The sequence below is a fragment of the Hoplias malabaricus genome, chromosome X2 (genome assembly GCF_029633855.1).
Source record: "Hoplias malabaricus isolate fHopMal1 chromosome X2, fHopMal1.hap1, whole genome shotgun sequence".
Lineage (NCBI taxonomy): Eukaryota > Metazoa > Chordata > Actinopteri > Characiformes > Erythrinidae > Hoplias > Hoplias malabaricus.
In genome coordinates this window covers 43,922,004-43,945,517 of record NC_089819.1, presented here as the reverse complement: position 1 = coordinate 43,945,517, position 23,514 = coordinate 43,922,004, and the positions used below count along the sequence as shown (strand labels likewise).

General features: G+C 39.2%; 1 protein-coding gene across 5 annotated transcripts in view; it reads right to left on the bottom strand.

The window, feature by feature from the left end:
• Positions 1–23,514, bottom strand: part of LOC136676815 (adenylate cyclase type 2-like) — a 66,056-nt gene that overhangs the window by 13,197 nt on the left and 29,345 nt on the right. For all 5 annotated transcript variants that reach the window (XM_066654050.1, XM_066654051.1, XM_066654053.1 and 2 more), the window contains exons 2-10: positions 14,153–14,712; positions 9,703–9,900; positions 9,027–9,188; positions 7,758–7,907; positions 5,344–5,501; positions 2,712–2,823; positions 841–968; positions 604–762; positions 159–291 (exon numbers count right to left, since the gene is read on the bottom strand). In XM_066654050.1, the coding sequence (XP_066510147.1) occupies positions 159–291; positions 604–762; positions 841–968; positions 2,712–2,823; positions 5,344–5,501; positions 7,758–7,907; positions 9,027–9,188; positions 9,703–9,900; positions 14,153–14,317 (1,365 nt within the window). In that variant the 5' untranslated portion in view covers positions 14,318–14,712. The remainder of the gene's footprint in view (positions 1–158; positions 292–603; positions 763–840; positions 969–2,711; positions 2,824–5,343; positions 5,502–7,757; positions 7,908–9,026; positions 9,189–9,702; positions 9,901–14,152; positions 14,713–23,514) is intronic.

Genomic DNA, 23,514 nt, shown 5'->3' with positions numbered 1-23,514 from the left:
ACCAAAATTTTCTAATTGAGCTTTGCTTTTTATCACTAGGTTTGCAGTGCAATTAACAAGATAAATATCAGCACCAAATTATCAACTACACTAGTAACTGGTCAACCCTTAACAAACATACATAACAGCTTCTGGTAGCTACTACAGCTCGTACTGACCCTGGGGTCTATTACAAGATAGGTCTTGATGTTGAGCTCTTTCAGGTAGCTGTCTCTCAAGTGGCCGTTCCCCTCCTCCACTTCATATGCCTTATTCAGGTGCTTCAGAGTGGCTTCAGTGATATGCACCCGCCTACACTCAACCAAACAATAACATGAAAAAAATTTAAAAAATAAATAAATACATAAACAGCAAAAACAAAAAATAAAACAACAACAAACAGCAGCAAAAATACCCAAAGGTGCCAAAGCTCAAAATGCTGTTTGGGCACCAAAATTTCATGGAAACTAGTCTTAGCTGTGTTTCAGAAGGCACCACATAGCATTTACACAACATTTAAAACTGAAGTTCATTATATTGATGGAGCTTCCATTTAGTAATTTGTTTCTTTGAACACAGGTCTGCTAAGTTCAGTGTAACTAGGCATGTGTTTCTTGGACATACCCTGGCAACCCTCCAGACTCCATGTGATTGGCTAAAGTGACATCATGTGACCACACATCAAACTGCCACTTGCGCAGGCCAATCACACCGCAGAGTACATTCCCAGAGTGGACACCAACTCGCATATTAATATCTACACCCGTTGCATCCCGAACAAGCCTGTAAATGGTGATAGAATTTGTTCATAAATATATATATTTTTAGGCAATATAAATAAATAAATGTATGTACACTTACTTAATTGCCTCACACATGTCTAATCCCATTTTGACACAGTTCTTGGCATGTCTGGGTAAGGAAACAGGTAGGCCAGACACACAGTAATAACAGTCACCCAGGATTTTTATCCTCATACACTCATTCTCCTGTAGGAACACAGACATACAGAGAACAAACAGAAGAGAATATCACAGTTCTTTATGAGCTCTACACAAACAGTAGGAGTTAAATTGGAATTCCGCAGATTTTTCAACAAAGGTAACACAGAAATTAACACATTTATAGAAACAAAAAAAAGTTTGAATTATTCACAGTTGTGGCAACTGGGAACAAATTCTTTGAAAGTTTATAAGATGTGTCTACAAATGTTTGGACATAGGGTACATTTTTAACCCAATCATAGTATTTTTTAATCACTATAAATATGTTATATATAAAATAGCTACATTGTAATCATTATGCCTTTCTACTATAACATCTATTAATTTTTTTCTACCAAGTATAATTTCAAATCAAACCATTCTAAATAACTTTAGTTACATCTCAATGATTAGGAAAAATTCATGGAATTCACCTTCAAGAGTCAGGTACTGACATACAGGGGTTGGACAATGAAAGAGATCACAATAATTTATTAGTATGGTGTAGGGCCTCCTTTTGTGGCCAATACAGCGTCAATTCGTCTTGGGAATAACATTAACAAGTCCTGCACAGTGGTCAGAGGGATTTTAAGCCATTCTTCTTGCAGGATAGTGGCCAGATCACTACGTGATGCTGGTGGAGGAAAACGCTCCTCCAAAACACCCCAAAGTGGCTCAATAATATTTAGATCTGGTGACTGTGCAGGCCATGGGAGATGTTCAACTTCACATTCTGATACACAGCACCGCCTTCAGGATACAATGTTTAAACCATTGGATGCACATGGTCCTCCAGAATGGTTCAGTAGTCCTTGGCAGTGACGCGCCCATCTAGCCCCAAGTATTGGGCCAAGGGAATGCCATGATATGGCAGCCCAAACCATCACTGATCCACCCCCATGCTTCACTCTGGGCATGCAACAGTCTGGGTGGTACGTTTCTTTAGGGTTTCTCCACACCGTAACTCTCCTGGATGTGGGGAAAACAGTAAAGGTTGACTCATCAGAGAACAATACATGTTTCACATTGTCCACACCCCAAGATTTGCGCTCCTTGCACCATTAAAACCGACATTTGTCATTGGCATGAGTGACCAAAGGTTTGGCTATAGCAGCCCGGCCGTGTATATGGACCCTTTGGAGCTCCTGACGGACAGTTCTGCTGGAAACAGGAGAGTTGAGGGGCACATTTAATTCTGCCGTGATTTGGCAGCCGTGGTTTTATGTTTTTTGGATACAATCTGGGTTAGCACCCAACCATCCCTTTCAGACAGCTTCCTCTTGCATCCACAGTTAATCCTGTTGGATGTGTTTCATTCTTCTTGGAGGTATGCTGACATTACCCTGGATACCGTGGCTTGCTGTCTTGGTCACAGATGCGCCAGCAAGACGTGCACCAACAATTTGTCCTCTTTTGAACTCTGGTATGTCACCCATAATGTTGTGTGCATTGCAATATTTTGAGCAAAACTGTGCTCTTACCCTCTGCTAATTGAACTTTCACACTCTGCTCTTACTGGTGCAATGTGCAATTAATGAAGATTGGCCACCAGGCTGGTCCAATTTAGCCATGAAACCTCCCACACTAAAATGACAGGTGTTTCAGTTTCATTGTCCAACCCCTGTAGATAAAATTAGTCTTAGCATCCTGGAAGACTTGGCTGCTAGTTTAGCAAATCAGGCAACAGTTTGTTATATGCAATATTTAAACAATCAGAGACATTTCAGAGTGTAAAAAAATATCATTTACTTTGGCAATCTGATCAAATTTTCCAAAGAGCTCATTCAGCATTATCACCAACTCCTTTGGAGAACAGTCGCTGGCCAAACGAGTGAAACCAACAATGTCTGCATACAGGATACTGAAAGAAAAGTACAATCATTTTAAAATTAGATTCGGGATGAAGAATATCTAAAGCTTGTACATTTTTATTTTATATGTGCTGTGAAATCATCTTAGTATTGAAAAACGGTGAGGAGGTACTGCTGTGTAATGCTGTGTCATGCTTGGCACGTTAACAATTCTGAGTCAGTATGAGGGCCTCTGTGTTTTAACTTATGTTAAAAGATTTTAATGTTAATTAAAGATTTTAACTGCATTGAAAGTAGATCGGTGCTATTTTTTATATGTTGTAGAATTAGGTCATATTTGTTAGTTCCTTCGCCCAATATATCTAGTGCCTTGCCTGTTCCATTCTTATAGCCAGTGATTTTTTTTATGACTCCAAAACAATAGACAAAAGACAACCCTTTGTACTTTCTAAAAACAGAAGTGGAAAAACTACTAAAAAAGTATCACAGTACTGTTGTAGAGACACCAAGGTTTCCATAACAGACAGCTGACATTTGCACAGCAATAAAAAGGAAACTTTCAATGACTCTTACTGAAGAGGGTCTATTTCCCTTCGTATGTCTGTAGTGGATGGCAGTGATATGAGCAAGACAAGAATGGCTGCTTTAAACTTTATGAGAAGAATGTAGAAAAAACAGGCGCAAAATAACATTCTTCGTAACATACGTTGTGAAACCGAAGTGTTTGACTTGAAGTAGGCAGAAATATGAGGTCCATAAACGCTGTGTTTGTGTAAAAGCTTTCAGAGGTGTAGTCACTACAAGCTTTGGGTTTTTCTCACCTCGTAAAATAGTTCCTGAATGTGCACAAAGACAGGTATACACCCACACACAGATACAAACCTTTGAAATTAACTTGCCAAACTATGTAGCCACGAATTCAGAAAGCTCTCCTTCCTGACAGCAGTTCCCACAATCACCTAACAAATCAACATCTTTAAAATCAAGCGTCCCCAGAGGTCAAGACTATTAAACAATATGTATGCTGCATCACATCACAATGCTGGCAGGTTTTATACTTCCCTAGCCAACAACTGGCACTTGATATTGCAGTCTTTGCTTCAAACTTTCACAATATAGAGGCAAAGGTTTAATGAAAAACTATTTTCTTTGTCAGCAACGTGTGCAAATACACTCATTTCAGTCTGTCATGGAAATATTTATATTAACTTATAGCATAGATACATTCATTATATAAAATAAAATAACAAACATGCTCTCAAGCTGTCACGACTATCTTGCCTCAAGAATATAACACAGCTTACGCAATTGCATTTAACAGACAGCTACAACATAGGTGAATGTAGGTGTCACAGAGTATGTTCAATGAGATATCTATTTTGAATATATTATGTCTCAACTGATTTGTTTTAAATAAAAAATAACATTTATCCTGTCATTTTTTGTTAAATTCAATACAATATTAAGTGAATTAATATAGGGGCGGCACAGTGGTGCAGCAGGTAGTGTCGCAGTCACACAGCTCCAGGGGCCTGGAGGTTGTGGGTTCGATTCCCGCTCCGGGTGACTGTCTGTGAGGAGTTGGTGTGTTCTCCCCGTGTCCGTGTGGGTTTCCTCCGGGTGCTCCGGTTTCCTCCCACAGTCCAAAAATACACATTTGTAGGTGGATTGGCGACTCAAAAAGTGTCCGTAGGTGTGTGTGTGTGTGTCTGTGTTGCCCTTTAAAGGATTGGCGCCCCTTCCAGGTTGTATTCCCGCCTTGCACCCAATGATTCCATGTAGGCTCTGGGCCCACCGTGACCCTGAACTGGATAAGCGGTTACAGATAATGAATGAATTAATCAATTAATGAAATAAATATAAATAATTTAAAACTCAAATCCATCAAAACAAACAACTAACTACTTATTTAAAATTGATGAGGTCTTATTGATTAAAAATTATTCTTTACATTGCTTCAGAGACCTAGGAACCCTATAGAGCAGTCTGGCAAACCAACTTGTATGTAAAAGGTATGTCATGTTCTCCTGGCCTCTGCATGTTAAACACCCCACACACTTCAGTGCATGTGCATATGTTACAATAAGAGATTTTGTGTCTGGCTCAGAAGAGATTTAATGTTGAAAGTGAGCGCTGTATCTAAATATAAAATCTGGCCAGAGAACCGGATATCATAAGCATGGGACAGAAGAGAGAAAATAGATATCAAACACCCCCAGGGGTCAGTGGTTTGAAAATGAAATTAATTGAACCACTGGCTACTAATGAGGTTCATGAAAAGCTTTTTATGAAGCGAGACACTAGGCCAGTCAAACTGAATGAGAATGTGTTTAAGAAGTAAAACTACAGAGCGTCATCCTCCACAAAACACAAGAGTTCAACTGAGACAAGAATGTGTCACACATACACAGCTTTCATTTCCTTAAATAAAAAAAGCTACTCAGCTTCACTTCACAGGTCCTGGCAGAGGCATAAACACATAGTAAACACTACGTGTTCAGATCAATCAAGATAATGAAGCCATTGTGTTTTGATGTAGGCGGTGTATGTTTGTGTGTGTACGGGTTTACCTGACATTCTCGTGCCTCTTTACGTAGAGACTGTGGAAGTTATTGTCTTTGACTAGCCGCTGCTGCGCCTCCTTATCTTTACATTTACAACGCTCCATTATGGCCAGCTTCATCTCCATAGAGATGTACACCGGCAGTACTGACTGCAGCAGATTTTCCTGATAAACACACAAACAAATATATCAACATCAGGAAATGTGGAGCTAAATCTGGGGTGCACACAGACTGCATTAAATGGGAGTAGTCATCTGGTCAGACAACACAGGGATCCTTAAACTAAGATGTTTATAGGGAAGCCTGGACGTGCAGAGCTTAGAGCTCACTTTATTTATTTATTTACACTGGCTTGTTTTCAAACAAAAATAGGGGGGTGGGTGTTACTGTTTTTAATATTTTTCTTTGTGCTTTGGCCTGTTTGTAATTCCCCATCGGAATAAGGACTAGATGTTCTAGCAGGGAACTTCCTTAATGTTTATCTTTGCAGAAGTATAAAATCACCCAGAATTAGCACCAGCAATGAAGGGATTTTGTTTAGACAGGGTATGTGTTTTGAAGGTTAGGCTTTGCAGAGAGCATAGAAAGAACAGGCTGTATTTCTTTGGCTGCTGAGTTTAAAACAGGCAGTTTTGGCTGCCTTTAAGTTATGGAGTTAGCAAGTAATAATAAATCGTTATTTACAGGATAGATCTTTCTGGAAACGTTGACTGTAGACAGTGACCGTGTTAAACGCCTTTTCATCCTCTTCTTGGAAAATACTTTCTATTGCTGCTGGCACTGTTTTGCCATCTTTACTGACTGTGAGCATTCACTGTGTCTGTTAAATAGCAAACAATGCGTGACCATTCCCCTATAAAGGAGATTTTTTTTAAACTCCTCTTCAACTTTCTCAGTCTCTCTCTTCTCAGTGTTGAACACTGTGTTTGTAATGGGAGAGGAGCAGATATCCTTTCTTCACTCTCTCAGCTTCTAGTTTCCTGAGGATCGTGTACATACCTGTGCTCGCACACACACAGACGGTTTTATGTAGATATATTACAATGTTAATTTACTTGTACACTACCACATCTTACGAAAAAGGGGCAACAGAACAGTCAAACCTCATTTGGTTCAGCATCAGGAATCTAGTTCTGTAATTACTGCTGTCTTTTATAAGAAATGGGCTCTTTGGCCAAGAGACACAAGTTTCCATCCAGCGGTTAAATTAAGTTCAAGCAAACAACTGAATTGTCGTTATGTAAATAGGTTGGGTGTCCATCAGCTCTGAACAAGAGAATACAACATCATCTCAAAAGGGAAATACAGCTGCTGTACTATGCATTTAATAAACATACATTAAAAGTAAATCTGTTTTCTATTTTTTTTTAGATTTCATAGTTTCTTTTGTCCATGAATACCTTGATCAAGTTCCCATGTAGTTAGTCAAGAGAGTCACCAATCTCTTCCCTTTTGTGTTCGTTCATCTAATATACATTTCAACTTCTGTGCAAACTTTAAATATGTTTTAGTTGTTTGCTGTTTCTATCAAACCATATGTATTTATATGTCTATAAGACACATGGAAGGAAATTCAGTAACAGACAACTGAGAATTTCCTCGCCAAGTATTTACTTATACATTTATACAGAGAGAAAACAACAGCTTAAGGTTTCCAATTAAAATGAAAACAAAATTAGCTGCACTAAAGACCCAATTTTCAATGAGAGGCTTTAAATTATGTATTGTTATAAGGAACAATACATAATATGTTTACCTTAAGATCAGAGCTTAACTCACTGTGAGGCACCACTGACCTGTAATAGGGAGAACAGAGCCTCTGTTTTTGCTACCCTGGGCTCAGCACTGCAGAAACAGCATTTTGTAACTTTTGGAAGAAGGTAGAAAACAACTTCTTCCTTCTCCCTCTCAACTGATTCCAGTACAGTGCTGTAAAAATAAATTACACTAGGGGGCCAAGGTGCAAAAACCCAAATAGAGTCCCTTTAAGGGGTAAAATGTATTTAAAGGCAGAGAAAAACCTGTTGCTGACCAGAGTAAGAACATCATTAAAAACCACAACAGAACAAATTAAACCAGGTGGAAGAACTGTAATGACTCTTAAATAGATATAATTTCATACAAAGATACATCATCTGAAAGGAGCAAAATGAGACTGGAACTGGCATCACTAACTGGTCTCTTATGACTTGATTATATTGAATTTGGTCCAAATCTAACACTCCCAATGGAAGACAGCATAAAACACCTTACAGTTAGAGTGTTAACTATGTTCATTCCCATTCTAGAGAAAACAAGTTCATTTGAGGACTTTCATTATTAAACATTATAAGTGGTAAATATCCATTACTGTCACTTGACCCATTAGCGGTTTCCTTAGTGTAACAGATTGGGTGAGTGTACTTTATGTGAACAAGCACCTGCTGTCTCTTCTCAATCTCCAGTTTCATTCGTATGCCAAGGCAGCGAAGTGTGTCCTGGAAGGTCTGTCTGAGAGCTTTCTCCATCAGAAACTTATGGAACATTCCCACCACACCTCCACACAGGAACACTACAGCATTGGAAATGAACTAGTGAGGGTGAAAGAGAAAAAAAGGAAGAGCGTGAGAGAAAGAAAAACATTTACATGGAGTATATGCCAATACAAGAACATGAATTTGCTTTGGGTTTTAATAGCCATCCATCCATTATCTGTAACCGCTTATATTATCTGTAACCGCCTACCTGGAATCATCGGGCGCAAGGCAGGAATACACCCTGGAGGGGACGCCAGTCCTTCACAGGGCAACACAGACACACACACACATTCACACCTACGGACACTTTCGAGTCGCCAGTCCACCTGCAAACTGTGTTTTTGGACTGTGGGAGGAAACCGGAGCACCCGGAGGAAACCCACGCGGACACGGGGAGAACACACCTCCTCACAGACAGTCACCCGGAGCGGGAATCGAACCCACAACCTCCAGGTCCCTGGAGCTGTGTGACTGCGACACTACCTGCTGCACCACCGTCTTTAATAGAAACTTCTGAAATACCTGCCATTGCTTCCTACCATATTTACCATATATATGAGTCATATTTAATATTTCTCATGATCAGATATCGCCTTATGTGTATACTGTGGTGTCACTAATCCTGGCTATGTAGTGCATTGCTTCTTTTATTTTGGACACTTGAGAATAGCCAAACTATTTACAAACATACTATATGTTTTTGGACTGAAATAGGAGCACCCAGAGGAAACCCATGCAGACATAGGGAGAACACACTGAACTCCTCACAGGCAATGAGCCGCACTGAAGTTTGAACACAACCCCAGAACCCTGGAGAAGTGTGACCTTTAAATGTCTATAAATGCAATGTGGCTTGTCCACATGTAGCTCCACCTCCACCTTCCATTAGATTTCCCACACCCCACACTGTTTCTGAAATTAACTTAAATCCAAATGGTGTAATTTAAATATTTCACTGGAAATTAATTCAGTCAATGTCTAAAAAGGACAAGTGGTAATTTCATTGCTTGGATGAAGATCCAATCCATGATCTGTTCACAGTGCTCAGGTCTTCATTTGCCAAAATCTAATTTTTCATTGCACTTATTTCATTTACTATTTTCTACATATTTAAAAAAACCATTCACACAGCAGTGCCCCCAAAGTGAATGACCCCTGACAACGTATCATTACCTGATAGACGGTGTAATGGCTGTCTCCGTCTCTGAAATACACTGAGAGACTGAGAACAATAATATGAGACAAGGATGAGACGATGCTAATGATAACAGCATGGCACATCTGGAATGGAAGCAAGGTGAACACTGTGATGATGATGAACAGGAAAAAAGGCACCTGAAAGAGATTGAAAATGAGTGTCAGATTCTGATTCAGTCAATTTAATTTAGGTATGAATAAAATGAACTCTTATTATAAAAACAGAATTTATACTGCACAAATGACAGCCTCACAGGGCTGGGTACTGAAATCCTGTACCAAAACAGCACAGATATGTCTTAATACTACCAAGTACTGAAAAGAATAAAAGGAATCATGCCTATTTTCGATACCTCACATACTTGAAGTGCATGCGTTCTGGAAACATTTACATTGATCTGGCATCTTTACATAGAATATTATATTATTCTCTCTCTCTCTCTCTCTCTCTCTCTCTCTCTCTCTCTCTCTCTCTCTCTCTCTAATAAACTATTGATTTGGTAGAGAAAGTATTGTACTGGTATTGAAAATTTTCTAATGACACCCAGCCCGATTGAGAGATAAAGAGTACAGCTCTTGTCGTTAAGAGTTAAATGTATTAAAAGCTATCTGACTTCAGATGAAAGACAGAGAGGGAGAGTGTGTGCATTACCTGGTCCCAAGGTTTAATCAAGTCAGCACTGAAAATGAAGGTGAAGCCCATAGATAGGTGTGTGGCCCACACTACTATACCCAGCAGCGTTGTCCATCTCTGTGTAATGGCCTCAGCACACACCAGCACAAACACGGCCAAGAACACACACAGAGCCCCGCTCACTACTCCCACAAATTCCACGTGTTGATGCGTGTTCTGAAACAATCACAGAAAGAGTTCATTAATGTAGATTCATAACCTTAACCAGGTGTGAATATGTGCTATAAAACAGAAATAGTACTATTTACAATTAACCTGAATTAAATGATTATGTTCTTCCAACAGAGGAAATGTATCCCATTCAAACAAACATTTCAAGCTTTAACTGTATAAGGTTCAAATCTGAGAAAGTTTTGTGAGCATATCAAAGTGTGCTAAAGAATTAAAAAAAGCCTAAAATGTACACATAGTAAATATATCTTATGAAAAAAGCCAATTAGAATGCACATTTAATTTATACCCATTATGGCCGGTTAGGTTTACAATTAATTATTTGGTTATGTACTTTTAAAAAAATTTGTTTTTGTAAAGAAAAAAAAAAAGTGTTTCAGGGTTGTATATTTGTTTTTATGTAGGTTATGGTGCATTGCCAGTGACAAACAAAATTTTTGAACTCTCTGAGGAGAGTAAAATATTTTGATCTGACCTACGTTATATAAAACTAGTGATAACTGACATTAAATGCTAGTCATAAAGACCACACACTTAGCTTTGGCTCAATGGTCGGCCCTAATAATAGGTTTTAGCTCCATCTTTAATTAAATCAAAGACCACACAGTCTCAGTAACACATGTCTGACCTGGGCATAGTTTGCATTGTTTTTTTACTACATGGAGATGGCCCTTATATAAAGCTATATAAGGCTGGACCCTAGAACATCTCACTATGTGTGGTCCAGTATGCCATGGAACTTAATGGAGCTTTCCATTTATTTAAAACAGTCCAAGCACTCAATATGCTCACTCCATGAACTCCCAGCTTTTGCCAGAGTGAAGTGCTTTAACTGAAGAACGGACGCATGTTTTATTATACACAGATTCCATCCTCCTACAAAGGGTTACTAGTGAGAAGAGCAGTTAAGCATTTACACACACACACTCGTTCTCTCCCTCTCTCTCTCTCTGATGGGCTGACGCTTTTCCTCCCACGGCCAGTAGGCTCTGAGTAAGACAGGGTTAAGAAAGTTCAAACAGACGGTGTATCACTTAACTGGAGAATGCGAGAGATGAACAAAAGCATTAACACAAGCTCAAGGAGTGTAAATATGCATAGTGGGCTTCAGTCCATCGCCTACTGCTTTTTTTAAAGGAAGAAAGGAAAAGTGGTCAGGGATCCAAGGGTGGGACCACAAAAGCAATGACCCCAGTAAAAAATATGACTGGCCTTTTAAGTGACCTTCAGCTGTCACTCACCACCATGCTACCAAAATATGCCATTCTGAATGGGCCTCTCACATGAACTGTATGGGATGGAAAAGCTTTTTGAAAATTTGATCCCTGCCAAAGAATTCTGAAGAAATATCTCTTACTCCCAAGAAGAAGTCGTTGAATATTAAAGTTTTTTGTCTTCATAACAAATGTAATGTTTGATATTAGAATGAAGGAGGTCTAAATTTGAAGGCATTTAATTGGCACCTGTACATATGTGGTGGCCCCATTGAAGTTTAACCTAAAAATCCACTGGAATATGGCTAAGTGTGTGCGCTTAAAGACACTGCTTGCTCGGTAACAATGAGATGAAAAAAAGAATGCACAGTTAAAATACAATAGTAGGAAATTGCCTTTGAAAGACAAACTGATAGCCACACCAGAACCTGCCAATCATAACACTTTAAACATCATCACTTCCTGTTAAATGATCTGGGGCTTCCATTCATTCTCTCTATGTAAACAAACACTGGAAAGAAAACCTGTCACAAAACAATAGCTTGTATCGGCAGTAATATATACAAACTTTTTCAGAAAAAACATTTTTCATATGATTATCACATTACATAGTAAATGTCTTAAGCCTAGTCGTGAAATAATCTGCACTATTACTTCAATACTTTAACACTTAAAATCAGGAGCCCAGTGAAGCAGTTTACATATCAGCGATGTCCAAATTCTATTTACTGAAAACAGTCACCACACCCTGTTACTCAGAACAGTACACTAGATGCAAAAGGGTCCTACTGTTGACAACACAAAAAGAAAAAGAAGAAACAAGGCACATTTTGGAGTCTGGTATTGAGTTTCTATATCCTCTTCCCCCTTATCTATGTTGCTATGAGTCCAGAGCACACATGGGGTCATTGGGTGCAAGGCAGGAAAACACCCTAGGCATACCACCAGTCCAACCTAAATCATCGCAATTTCAATCTCAATTTTATTGTACATGCCTAACTGTCTTAAAGATTGTACCCAAGAATCCTCTCTTTTATAATTAGATTGGACTGTTTGATCTTAAGTTGTTTTTAGGAAAGCAATTTATTTCTAGGGTGGCACGGTGGCACAGCAGGTAATGTTGCAGTCAGACAGCTCTAGGGGCCTGGAGGTTGTGTGTTCGATTCCCACTCCAGGTGACTGACTGTGAGGAGTTGGTGTGTTCTCCCCGTATCCATGTGGGTTTCCTCCGGGTGCTCCGGTTTCCTCCCACAGTCCAAAAACACACATTGGTAGGTGGATTGGCGACTCAAAAGTGTCCGTGAATGTGTCTGTGTTGCCCTGTGAAGGACTGGCGCCCTCTCCAGGGTGTATTCCTCCCTTGCGCCCAATGATTCCAGGTAGGCTTTGGACCCACCGCGACCCTGAATTGGATAAGCGGTTACAGATAATGAATGAATGAATGAATTTATTTATAATTGACTGAACATGCTTCCTGTGTAACAGGGCAATTGTCTTTTATGTATAATTTATTCAATATTAATATTGTTAGTAATTAAATTGTCATACAACAATGTACAAAAATAAAGAACTGGTGCTGAAACAGTTAACCAAATACACTTATTTACTCTTTCATATAATATCTTAAATATATTGCAATAGCAAAAATATATTTTTTTAATCAAGAATTAATTTCTTAATTCAGCAACATGCGTTTAGATGGACCTAAATGTATAACATGGAATGAGAATATTTTATATCCTTAAATATCTTCTCATTCACCAAAAATATGAAGAGCTGTAAAAGGTGAATTTCACGCAAACAACTCCGTGAAACTACATCCGTGAAACAAAACTTCATCTATAAATAGATGATTCATTACCTTGGAGATCTAAAGTGCCTATCAACCCACAAATCATGAAATAAAACACAATCTGTTTTTTTTTTTTTTTTTGTTTGTTTTTGTGGGATGGCATAGCCAGTAAACATGGAACAAAACTGGCTTTTGTGTCATTTCTTATGTAGGGTGCAGGCATTTTAGGACTGTCCTGACACCTCTGCTGAGTATCTCCAATAACAGTGCTAGACGCACATTATGCGAGAGTGCAAAGTTGAGGTTAAATGGAGCAAAATGAAACTCAATGAGCCTGGACAAATATGAACTGATTAAATACTTCAGGAATGGAGAAGAAAGAGAACACAATTAAAAAGTCTAAAATCCAAAGCTTCTGCTCCATGCTCTTCACTCCTGGGCTCTCACACTAAAGACAGCTGAGGCTCATTCCCATTTAATGCAACATAACATTGACGCAGCATAATCGCTGCTGAAACTGATAAGGTTTCCCCAGGTTTACCCAGAGAAGCTGTTTGTGAGGAGCTGAGGTCCCCAGTAAAGGCTCTGGGTCAGAGTCAGCGCTTGTGAGACCAAAGCTGCTAATGTTCTTGAGTTTACCCTGCACCTATAGCAATATCCTGCTGCGAGAATACTGTGCTGTGCATGTGTGAAAGGACCACTTCAGGACATCTCCGGTCCAGTACTCCAGAGTTTCTCAAGAGTTCAGATGTGAAAGAGGCTTAACACTACCTGTTGCACCACCGTGCCTTTTTATAGTTTTTAAAGGGTGGTCACATTGAGGAAGCATGTGATGCACTAAAGAGCGCAACACGTCCTGCTCCTAATAATAATAATAATAAATAAAAGGCAAAAGTCCAATCATTGGAACACGTTTATCATATATACTGCAAATTCAGTCACAATTTCAACTGCACACACAGATTCCACATACAATTTACTACCTCAAATAAAAATACAATAATCACTGTATCTATATATAATTTGCCAATATTTAATAAATATGTTGTCAGTTGAAAGTGCAATAAAATGTGATACTGCCAGATGTAAGTACTTATAGAGGATGTGTTTACTTCTTCCCACTTAGAACATCAACCAAACGTGTATTAATTACTTGAGTGGGGATGCTCGACTCTTTGCTTTTGACAGTGAGAATGTAGTTGTATGCATGTATGTTTGTGCATTCTCTCACCAGTTTCAGGCTAAAAAACAGTACAAGGAGTGTGGCACAGGTGATCACACTCAGTCCGAGCAGAAGAACCAGAGGCTGGTATTGGCTGATACAAGAGAACTTTCTGTAGAGCGCTTCCTGTTTCAGCTTCTGCTCATTCAGCAGGTACTTCCCTTTGGCCGGCATCCTGACCAACCACAGCGCAGCAATCAATCAGTGCAGAAAACACCACCTCTCCTCAGCAAGGGTGCGGATATGTAATTATTGCCATAGAAACGCTGCACATGTGTGTGCACACGAGCCTACGATGTTCCACTACACTACCTCTGAGTCTTCCCCTTTCCTCTGGGAGGCATTCTGCCTGTTACTCTCAGTCACTCTTCTTTTTTGAAAGTCTTTTCCTCTGGTCTTATTTGTTCTTTTCTCTCCTCCTCTTTCGGCGATAGTGATCAGAGAAAGGGCAGAGCACTTCTCAGAGCTGGAACGCAGAGTTTTGGAGGTTGCAGAGTCGGAGGTGGGAACAATGAAGGATGAGGAAGGTCAGGATGGTCGTCAAGGATACCTCCAGGATTCAGAAATTCCTGAAAGAGAAAGCGAGAGAATGAATTAGTGTGCTGAGAGAGGCGGAGCAGGGCTGTTCTTTTCTCTCTCTTTCAAGACTTGCTTTTGTCAGAAGGTCGTAAAATGTCTCCATCTCCATCTACCCCTGTGCTTCCCTCGTTTCCCCCCACTCCTGTACACATACCCCAGCAAAAACACACAAGACACTGAACAAAAATGATGAATACTTGAATAGGCAGCAAATATAGCAAACACACCCAATGGAACGTCGATCAACCCTAAAGCACTGCTTCATAGCACTTATACAGTTACAACTGAACAAAATAATAGAAAGCCTACAGAAATATCATAGTACAACTCTTCAACATACTTTTAACACAATTTTTACAATGTGTGAACACTTTTGATAAGTAGAAAATTACTTTAAAATGAAAGCTTTCTACATCTAAAGTTTATTCTGTATTTTTCAAGTTACTATTATGGAGCTGAGTGTTTTATTGTTGAATAGCAACAATATGTAACAGTTCCCACGCTGAATGCTTGGATGATATTTATTTGTAGTGAATGCTGCTGAGATGTTGCAGAATCAGCTATGGACTACAGCCATGAACATTGTCAGATTGACTAATTAGAGCAGGATCCAAACAAATGGCCAAATGATAAATAGACAGCGAGAGAAGGAGAGAACAAGAGAGGGGGAGTATTAGCCACACACACACACACACACAGTAGCTTTCCAGCTCTTTCAGTACTGCATTCACTATGGGAACTAAAGCCAAGTCTATAATAGTCTGATACGCAGAGCAGCGCACGCACACACACACACACACACTCTCTCTCCCTTTTTCTTATGTAATCCAATCCACCTCCAACACAGTCTCAATCAGCCAGCACACAGAGAGGAAAGAATAATGACACACTTTATAAAGAGGATTTAGAGTGATTGAACGATAATACACAGAGAGAGGTTTTACTTAAATGCAGGAGTGAGCTTCTAAGAACAGACACATGTTCCAAAACAGAAGCACTGACAACCATAAACATGTATGATATATTCAATATTTTAATCCACAAGAGCACTGAAAGAGAGTCAGATACAGTACCACCTAACAATAAACACACACACACACACACACAGACCCAAAATATTCAGCACTCACTGTGGGTTTGTGATAGATTATCTGAAATGTAATCTATAAATGTCTTAACTTCTGAGAACTCTTATCTGAGTGGGAAGCAGGGCTGGGTGATATAATGATGTAATATCGTTATCGGAATACATTACATCAAGATTGATACAGTCAGTGCTTTAATAACACTGACCAACTGCTTTATTTAACAGGCGCCTAGATGAGGCTTCCATGTATTCACAGTTTTAGTACAATGCACAGTGCCTTGCGTCTATTACAACTTAGGAAAATGCAGAAAAAGAAAACTCTGTTGTTTTCCTGCTTTACATCATTTCTGTCAAAATTAAAAATTTATTACGGATGCAGACAAAAAAAAGAGAAAATTTGACGATAGAATACATATAAACAAGTATCTTGGCTTTAAAAGGTGCTGTAAAGAATTTAGGGTGGCACGGTGGTGCAGCAGGTAGTGTCGCAGTCACACAGCCCCAGGGACCTGCAGGTTGTGGGTTCAAGTCCTGCTCCAGATGACTGTCTTTGAGGAGTTTGGTGTGCTTCCACACGGGTTTCCTCCCACGGTCCAAAGAAAAAAAAAAAAAAAAAAGACCTCTAAAGGTTGAAAGGCTAAGAAATGATGGGGAGGATGTTTATTCCAATAGCTGGGACTTGCTTTTGCTGTTTCACAGAAATGGGTCATTACTGTTTTGTCTCATTTGTGAATGTTTGTGATAGATAATCACAACTAGTTTACTTAGCAGCAGTTATTTTAGCAACAGTTTACAGCTCTATTTTAGTAGTGATTAAAAATTCTTATTGTTATTGAGGGTTACCCTCAGCCAGAAAATGCTCTGGACTCATGTGTGTGCATGAATTTGAGATGTGGTGGAGCTTTCAAGGAAGTGTTTGTTTTGCTTTCGAGATCATTTTTTCAAAAGTCATTATACAGAACCATATACAGCATAGGAATCAATCTCTCTTATGAAGATCATAGGCATAGACATAGTACTACCACAGAAATGTTAACTGATTTTAGACTCACTCAAATAAACAACAAGCTTTAATACATTAGCTGTCCGTAAACCAAAGGCAGATGATGACTCTGGCTGGAAAAGGTAATCATGAACCTCACTATAGCCTGTCTGTTTCTAGCCCTGCAGCAGATGTGAATGGCCACAAAGCCCCCATTGAGATCCACATTCCTGCCAACAGAAAAGAAATGGAGATCTCGTTTAAGTCTCAGTTCCAGGACTTTGCTAGTATTTCACTCCGGCAGCAGGTGCAGTGGAATCTTTGACTAAACAGCACCCACATTCAAGTAATATTCAAATTTCCAGTTAGGATTTTTCACCACAGAGAATACACCAAATGGAAGTATAATCTAACAATTATAACGTCACATTAGGTTATACAATAATTACAAAAGCCATAAAAACACAACAACTATTAAAAATAAAATCAATAGTTCAGCACCAGAATGATATTAAAGGGCAGCACACATTTGTTTCCTAAAACAGGTTTCACAGTCTTTCTCAAGTACACTTAAAATAGAGTGAATGTGTGGAGTGTAGATTTAGTCTATTTCAGACTTTTTAAGTCTGAAAATTCATAACGTTGGCAGGCTGCGGAGTTGTGTTACCAGAGGCAGAGCAATACTTTTAAAAAGGGATGTATTTTAAACATAACTGAATGTTTGCACTGTAGCAGCACAAACTGCAATCACTAGCCGGGAAAGCTGATGTCATTAAAAGTGTGTAGATGGAATTTTAAACTAGTGCTTCCATGATGTAAGTATATGTTCTACTTCACTAGTCAATTAATTAGACAGAACTCAGGTTTGCTGAGAGAAATAACCTATAGTTGCATCTAACATTCTATCAATCAACTCACTCCACCTTTCTATTCAATTGAAAACATTATTAAAATAAATAAATTAGTAGGAGATATGTTTGAGTGAGTTGTTGACTACTAATGACCACTTACAAACAATGATGTCCAAACACTGCAGTTGCTTGGGTTGGCATGATTAATAGAATATTTGCCACTACACACGGTCATAGTATTTACATTGCAGTGGACCCTGCAATGTGGACTAATCAATGTTTGCTGGTACTGTGTGCTACACTATACTAATACTTCTTTGCTTTGCGCAGCATATAAATTCCCCAGGGTCAGGTCAAGGTGTTTGGTTTTTTTTTTTAAACACAGACCCCTGTTCCTCCATCTACTGTGTGAAACAAGCAAAATTTACACGAAAAATTAATGCTAAATGAAGATTCATGAAATATGTTTTCAGCGGGTCACACTAAAAACAAAGCCTACAAACCACTCCAGCTACAGTGTATGCCCTGTGTTCAGACGGAAATTGTTGGCTATGTCAGTGACCTGAATAACCGACCTCATCACAAGACTGCATGCTTATTCGAATGGATGAACACAGTCAACAACAGAAAATGAGAGAGCGAGGAAGAGAGAATGTGAATGAGGAGGGAGATAGGGTAGAAGAGGAGATGGTTCAAAGGTCTGTCTCTCATTGCTGGATATTAATGTCTGAGAGGCAGATGTAGTTTATAGGTTGAGTGTAAACAGTAGCTCATGTCAGAGACAGTGTAAACACAACCTTCACATCATCTGATAAAAATGAGGGACATACCAAACCACCGTCCTGAAGGACCGACAAAATCCCTGAGATTTTAACAGTAGCTCCTTCTAAAGACCTAAAGGTTTTAAAGGAGCTGCAGCACATCCTGTCGAGCTGACGTATCTGTGTGCAAAGTTCGGAACATGACTCAAAGCCACAAAATGTCAAAGACAGACGATTACAACTTAAGGAAGCTATTTCTAGTGTCCTTTTACCGTGTGTTCTCTGAGCTTTTCAATACTGAGCAGTCTGTGAGTCTTAAACAACTAAGCCCAACAGATGCTCTTTGAAATAAGTGTACATCACGACTGAGAGAGAAATAAATGGGTAGTGCAGTGATAACTGCATTAAAATGAATTATTCCAAAAGGAAGAGACTGATGCGTCTACCAAAATGGCAAAGAATATAAAAATTATACAGAAAGGGGGGGGGGGGGTCAACAGAGGTAAAGATAGATTGAAAGAAATGGAAAAAAAAGGAAAGTTAAAGAAGACTACAAAAAATTAAAAAAAAGCAAGATAAGTTATAAAAAGGGTGAGTCTGAGAGGTAATTCAGGAAAAATTAACGAGGGACAGCAATATGGAAAAAGAGAAAGAAATAAGTGGAGAGGTGAAAGGAAAAGAAAATAAGAGACAAAATATTTACAAAGGAGAAAGAGAAAGAGAGATCAAGAAGAGGTGAAGGGGGGTGGGGGGGGGGGGGGGTGGGAAGAGTAAAAAGCCATATACAGCAGTGCACTGGCATTTTGTGGCTGCCAGACGACATGAAGCTTTTATAGCACCGAGGCCAAGGAGCCGCTTTTATACTGCTATTCTAAAGTTACTATGGCAAAGGAAAAAACAGTGGATGAGAGAGAGAGAGAGAGAGAGAGCGTCTCTCCAACTACAGTTGAATAGCAGTAACCGCACTGCTTTGTCTGAATGGCCTTTCCATCTGAATGCAAAGCAATCAACCAGGGAAAGAGAAAAAATCTGGCTCACGATTACTGGCTTCTGCCATCATTGATTCCTGGTATCTCTCAACACAATCCACTCAAGCCCCACTGAACCATGAACTATATATACACAGCATAAAATTCTGCTGTAGACAAAATGACCACACACTAAAACAACAAAAGAAAAGTACAAATAACACAATACATGTGAATGTATTTTTTTTACCTCACTGAAGTTATTTGCTTAATTTCAAGAATTGATCCATCAATGCCGACCAGGTCCATTTTTGTAACATCATCATCATGTGCATCTTCTCTGTTGTATTCTCATTCCCTACACATAGCCACAAAGTCTGTGCTTGAGAGTTTGCACCAGTACCAGCCAGCAAGGTTCACCAACGAGCTGGACGTCTGATTCATGCATGAGTCACGTTTGACCACTCTACAACCCTGGCTAAACAAACAGTGCCATAATGGTGAGCAATGTGGTTGTGTGGGTCAGTGGTACAGTAACAAACTGTATCATGGCTCAATGGTAAGCAATGAACATTGAGTGTTAAGGCAAAAAGTCACAACTGTGTCAAAGTATTTAAATCCACACTTCGGGATTGTGGTTTTCTTTAAATGAAAATGTACATGTTGTATATCTACAGTTCACAAAAGCAGAGACAGACATTATTTGGTTAAAATTACTGAAGTACATTCATTTATTAATTAATTCAACCGTTTAGTTATCTTGTTCACACATTTCATCCTGATGAGGGCCGCTGTGTCTCCAGAGCATAGCCGGACCCACCCACTTGGTGCGAGACAGGAACACACCCTGGACAGGCCGTCTGCCCATGAAGGGCATCACACACTCACACTGACTCCCAAATGTGAGTAATTTAACACAGTAAATCCACCTAGCAACATGTGTTTTTGGACTGTTGTAGGAAACAAAATGCAAAAAATATTATACTTAATCATGGATTAAGACTCTTACACCCACCTCTGATCAAAAGTGTTGAGACCTCAAATGCATGGATATGTCTCCACTTTCATTTTTCTCATGAGTTCTCAAAACTTTATCCCTGAAACTGTATTTCACTTCTCAGAGTGGTCATGCAAGCATTTGTTGTTCAAGCAAAAAAAAAATGTGTGTCATGCATTTGCCCCTTTAAGCAGCATATATGAAATTCATATGACTTTATGGAGGGCGGCACGGTGGCGCAGCAGGTTAGTGTCGCAGTCACAGCTCCAGGGACCTGGGGGTTGTGGGTTCAAATCCTGCTCCAGGTGACTGTCTGTGAGGAGTTTGGTGTGTTCTCCCCGTGTCCGCGTGGGTTTCCTTAAGGTGCTCCGGTTTCCTCCCACAGTTCAAAAAACTACCAAAACACGTTGGTAGGTGGATTGGCGACTTAAAAAAAAGTGTCTGTAGGTGTGTGTGAGTGAGTGTGTGTTGCCCTGTGAAGGACTGGCGCCCCCTCCAGGGTGTATTCCCGCCTTGTGCCCAATGATTCTAGGTAGGCTCTGAACCCACAGCGACCCTGAACTGGATAAGCGCTTACAGATAATGAATGAATGACTTTATGAACATAGCACAAAAAGTAAGCAAATTTGTGTTTGATAGATTATTTCTTTGTTGTAAAAATGCTTCTTGGCAATAAATCATATACCGTTGTTAATAAGCCTCTTAATTTCCCTTTTAAATGGTGCCACATTTATAAGGAACATGCATTTGTGGGATGAGCAGTAGAGCTGAGTATGTGGGTTGCAGCCATGAAGAATTTGTCAAATCCTCTCTACAAAACACAAATTACCTTTTTGTTCATAAAAAATGTTTATTAATCTGGTATTAATAAGTTAGTGAGGGTCAGTCTGCATATTTTCAAATCCATATACATCACATACATGAAAATGCGCATGAGATCAAGAGGCACAATATGGGTAAAAATGAATGCAGCTCATGAATGCATGTGACTCATCATGCTCACAAATCTCTGATTAGCTATATTCAAGGCTGATCAGCAAGGTCACAGCATTTTCAGTGAAAATATCTACATTTTTAGATGAATAGTGCTATTGTAACCTCAAACACTTCAACGTTTCAGGTGTGTTCCGTAAGAGAAAGCAAATAATACAGGACTTCAATGATCACCAGAGGCCAAAAAATACAATAAGAATTATAATACAATATATTGTCCAGCTCTGACTCATGAAAGCAAACTAAAATAGTTTAGTATGTGTCAATTCAAAGCAGCTGTGTAAAATCAAAAGGAGCACATCTAACCCACTGATACATCAGAGACTGAGAGAAGGGAGGAGGGGGGGCAGGGTATTTCAGTGCACAAATTCCACTGGTCATAATTGTAAATTTCCCAGTTTTCCATGTGATGTTACTGTGGTATGTGTTGTTAAAGGCTGACCAGTGCCATTCCATTGGTGAACCAACTCCAAATTTACTCCATAACCTGATAAAAAACAATTCAATTTTCACACTTCTTTACTTCTTGCCCTTTCATCTCCCTTCACTGCACTAATACCTCTTACATCGCAATTTCTCCCTCAGAGTCCCGGGTGTGGTAATGATGCCTTGTAGATTAATCCAGGCTCTGCACTCTTTGAAGTCTTTATTGGAATAATCGGATAGCCTGCCATAGACAACGCCCAGACAGCCAACACACAGCTGCATGTTACTCCAACACGCTCCTCCTACTGATCTCAGTTCAGCCTTAGAACAGAAGGCTTTGAAATAAGGCACCATGTAACACAATGACAGACTGATACAGGGACACCCCCCCCCAAATGTTTGGACACAAAGATTACACTCTATCATAATAGTTTCTAGTGTCAGCTGATATTTAACTGTGCATAAGTTCATGAGGGGCTGAACGGTCTAAGCACTGACCTCCCCAAATTACATGGTAAGGTGCCAGCCAGCACGAAAATCTTGACAATCTGTGATCTCCTCCGACATGTTGGTATGTCCGCTTTTGTTACATTAGAGACAGTCTGAAAAGAGTTTGAGGCTGACAAGACTTGCCTAGGAGAACGCATGTGTTTGTGAACTCCAGTGCTGGGTGGTATCATGTGTGGTAGAGGCTATTGTGAGGTGGAATTAGAGACAACAAATGATTGGGTGGAAAAGAAAAAAGCTAAATATAATTTAAAACGTTCATGGGCTAACCGTTCTTGACCTTTAGTTCTCCATATTAAAAATAGTATTACAAATCTATTCTATTCTGCTTCTCAAAGTCTTTAAATGGTGAAACTGGTTGCTTAAGACTGGACACATGTATCAAATGCTCCAATGAGTTGCATAATGTAAAACATCCTGCAACTCTGCCACCACAGTTACAAGGGGTTTAATGCTTTTTATGAAACACCCAACGAAAACACATTGATGCAATATGGCATCAACACAACTTACAGATTTTTGTAGATAAATGAACAACAAAAACAACAACAAAAATATAAACAGATTCAAATGGAAACCATCCTGATTTTATGCAATTTAAACCTCAGTTAAAAAAATTACATAAATTGAATATAATTATAAATAGGTGACTGCAATTACAGCAAGCACAAACACCACCTTGCATATGACTTTTATAGCAGGAAACGTGTAATTAATCAGAGATTTCTATTACTAATTTGGTTAACTAGTAATTAATGTGCTGCATGCAAATTGTTGTTTCAATCTGTCAAGTAGTATGAATATTATATTGCATGCCACTCTCAACCAGTTGCATGAGAGCTACAACATGTAAATTAAGGCCTAAATTATAATTATAGGGACTTTACACAGTATGGTAGACTAAACATGAACCACATTTTTTGAAAAGAAAAATATTTCTTTCAAAAGTGCCCTTAAGAGAAAATGCACAGTGCCCAAAAAATAATGTTCCAGACACTGAAAAAAGTAAAAAAAAATTTACTATGAATAAATAAAAACTACAGAATGAAAGAAAGTATACAGAAAGAAAGAACTGATATGGTTAGCGAGATGCTAGCTGACCTTGCTTTACTAATCATTCCTTTTATTTATGATGAACACAGGAAGTGAGGCTGAAGCCTGCTAGTGGCGTGTGCCTGTTCGGAAATGTCCCTCATGCTCTCACCAGAAGTGTGCACCCA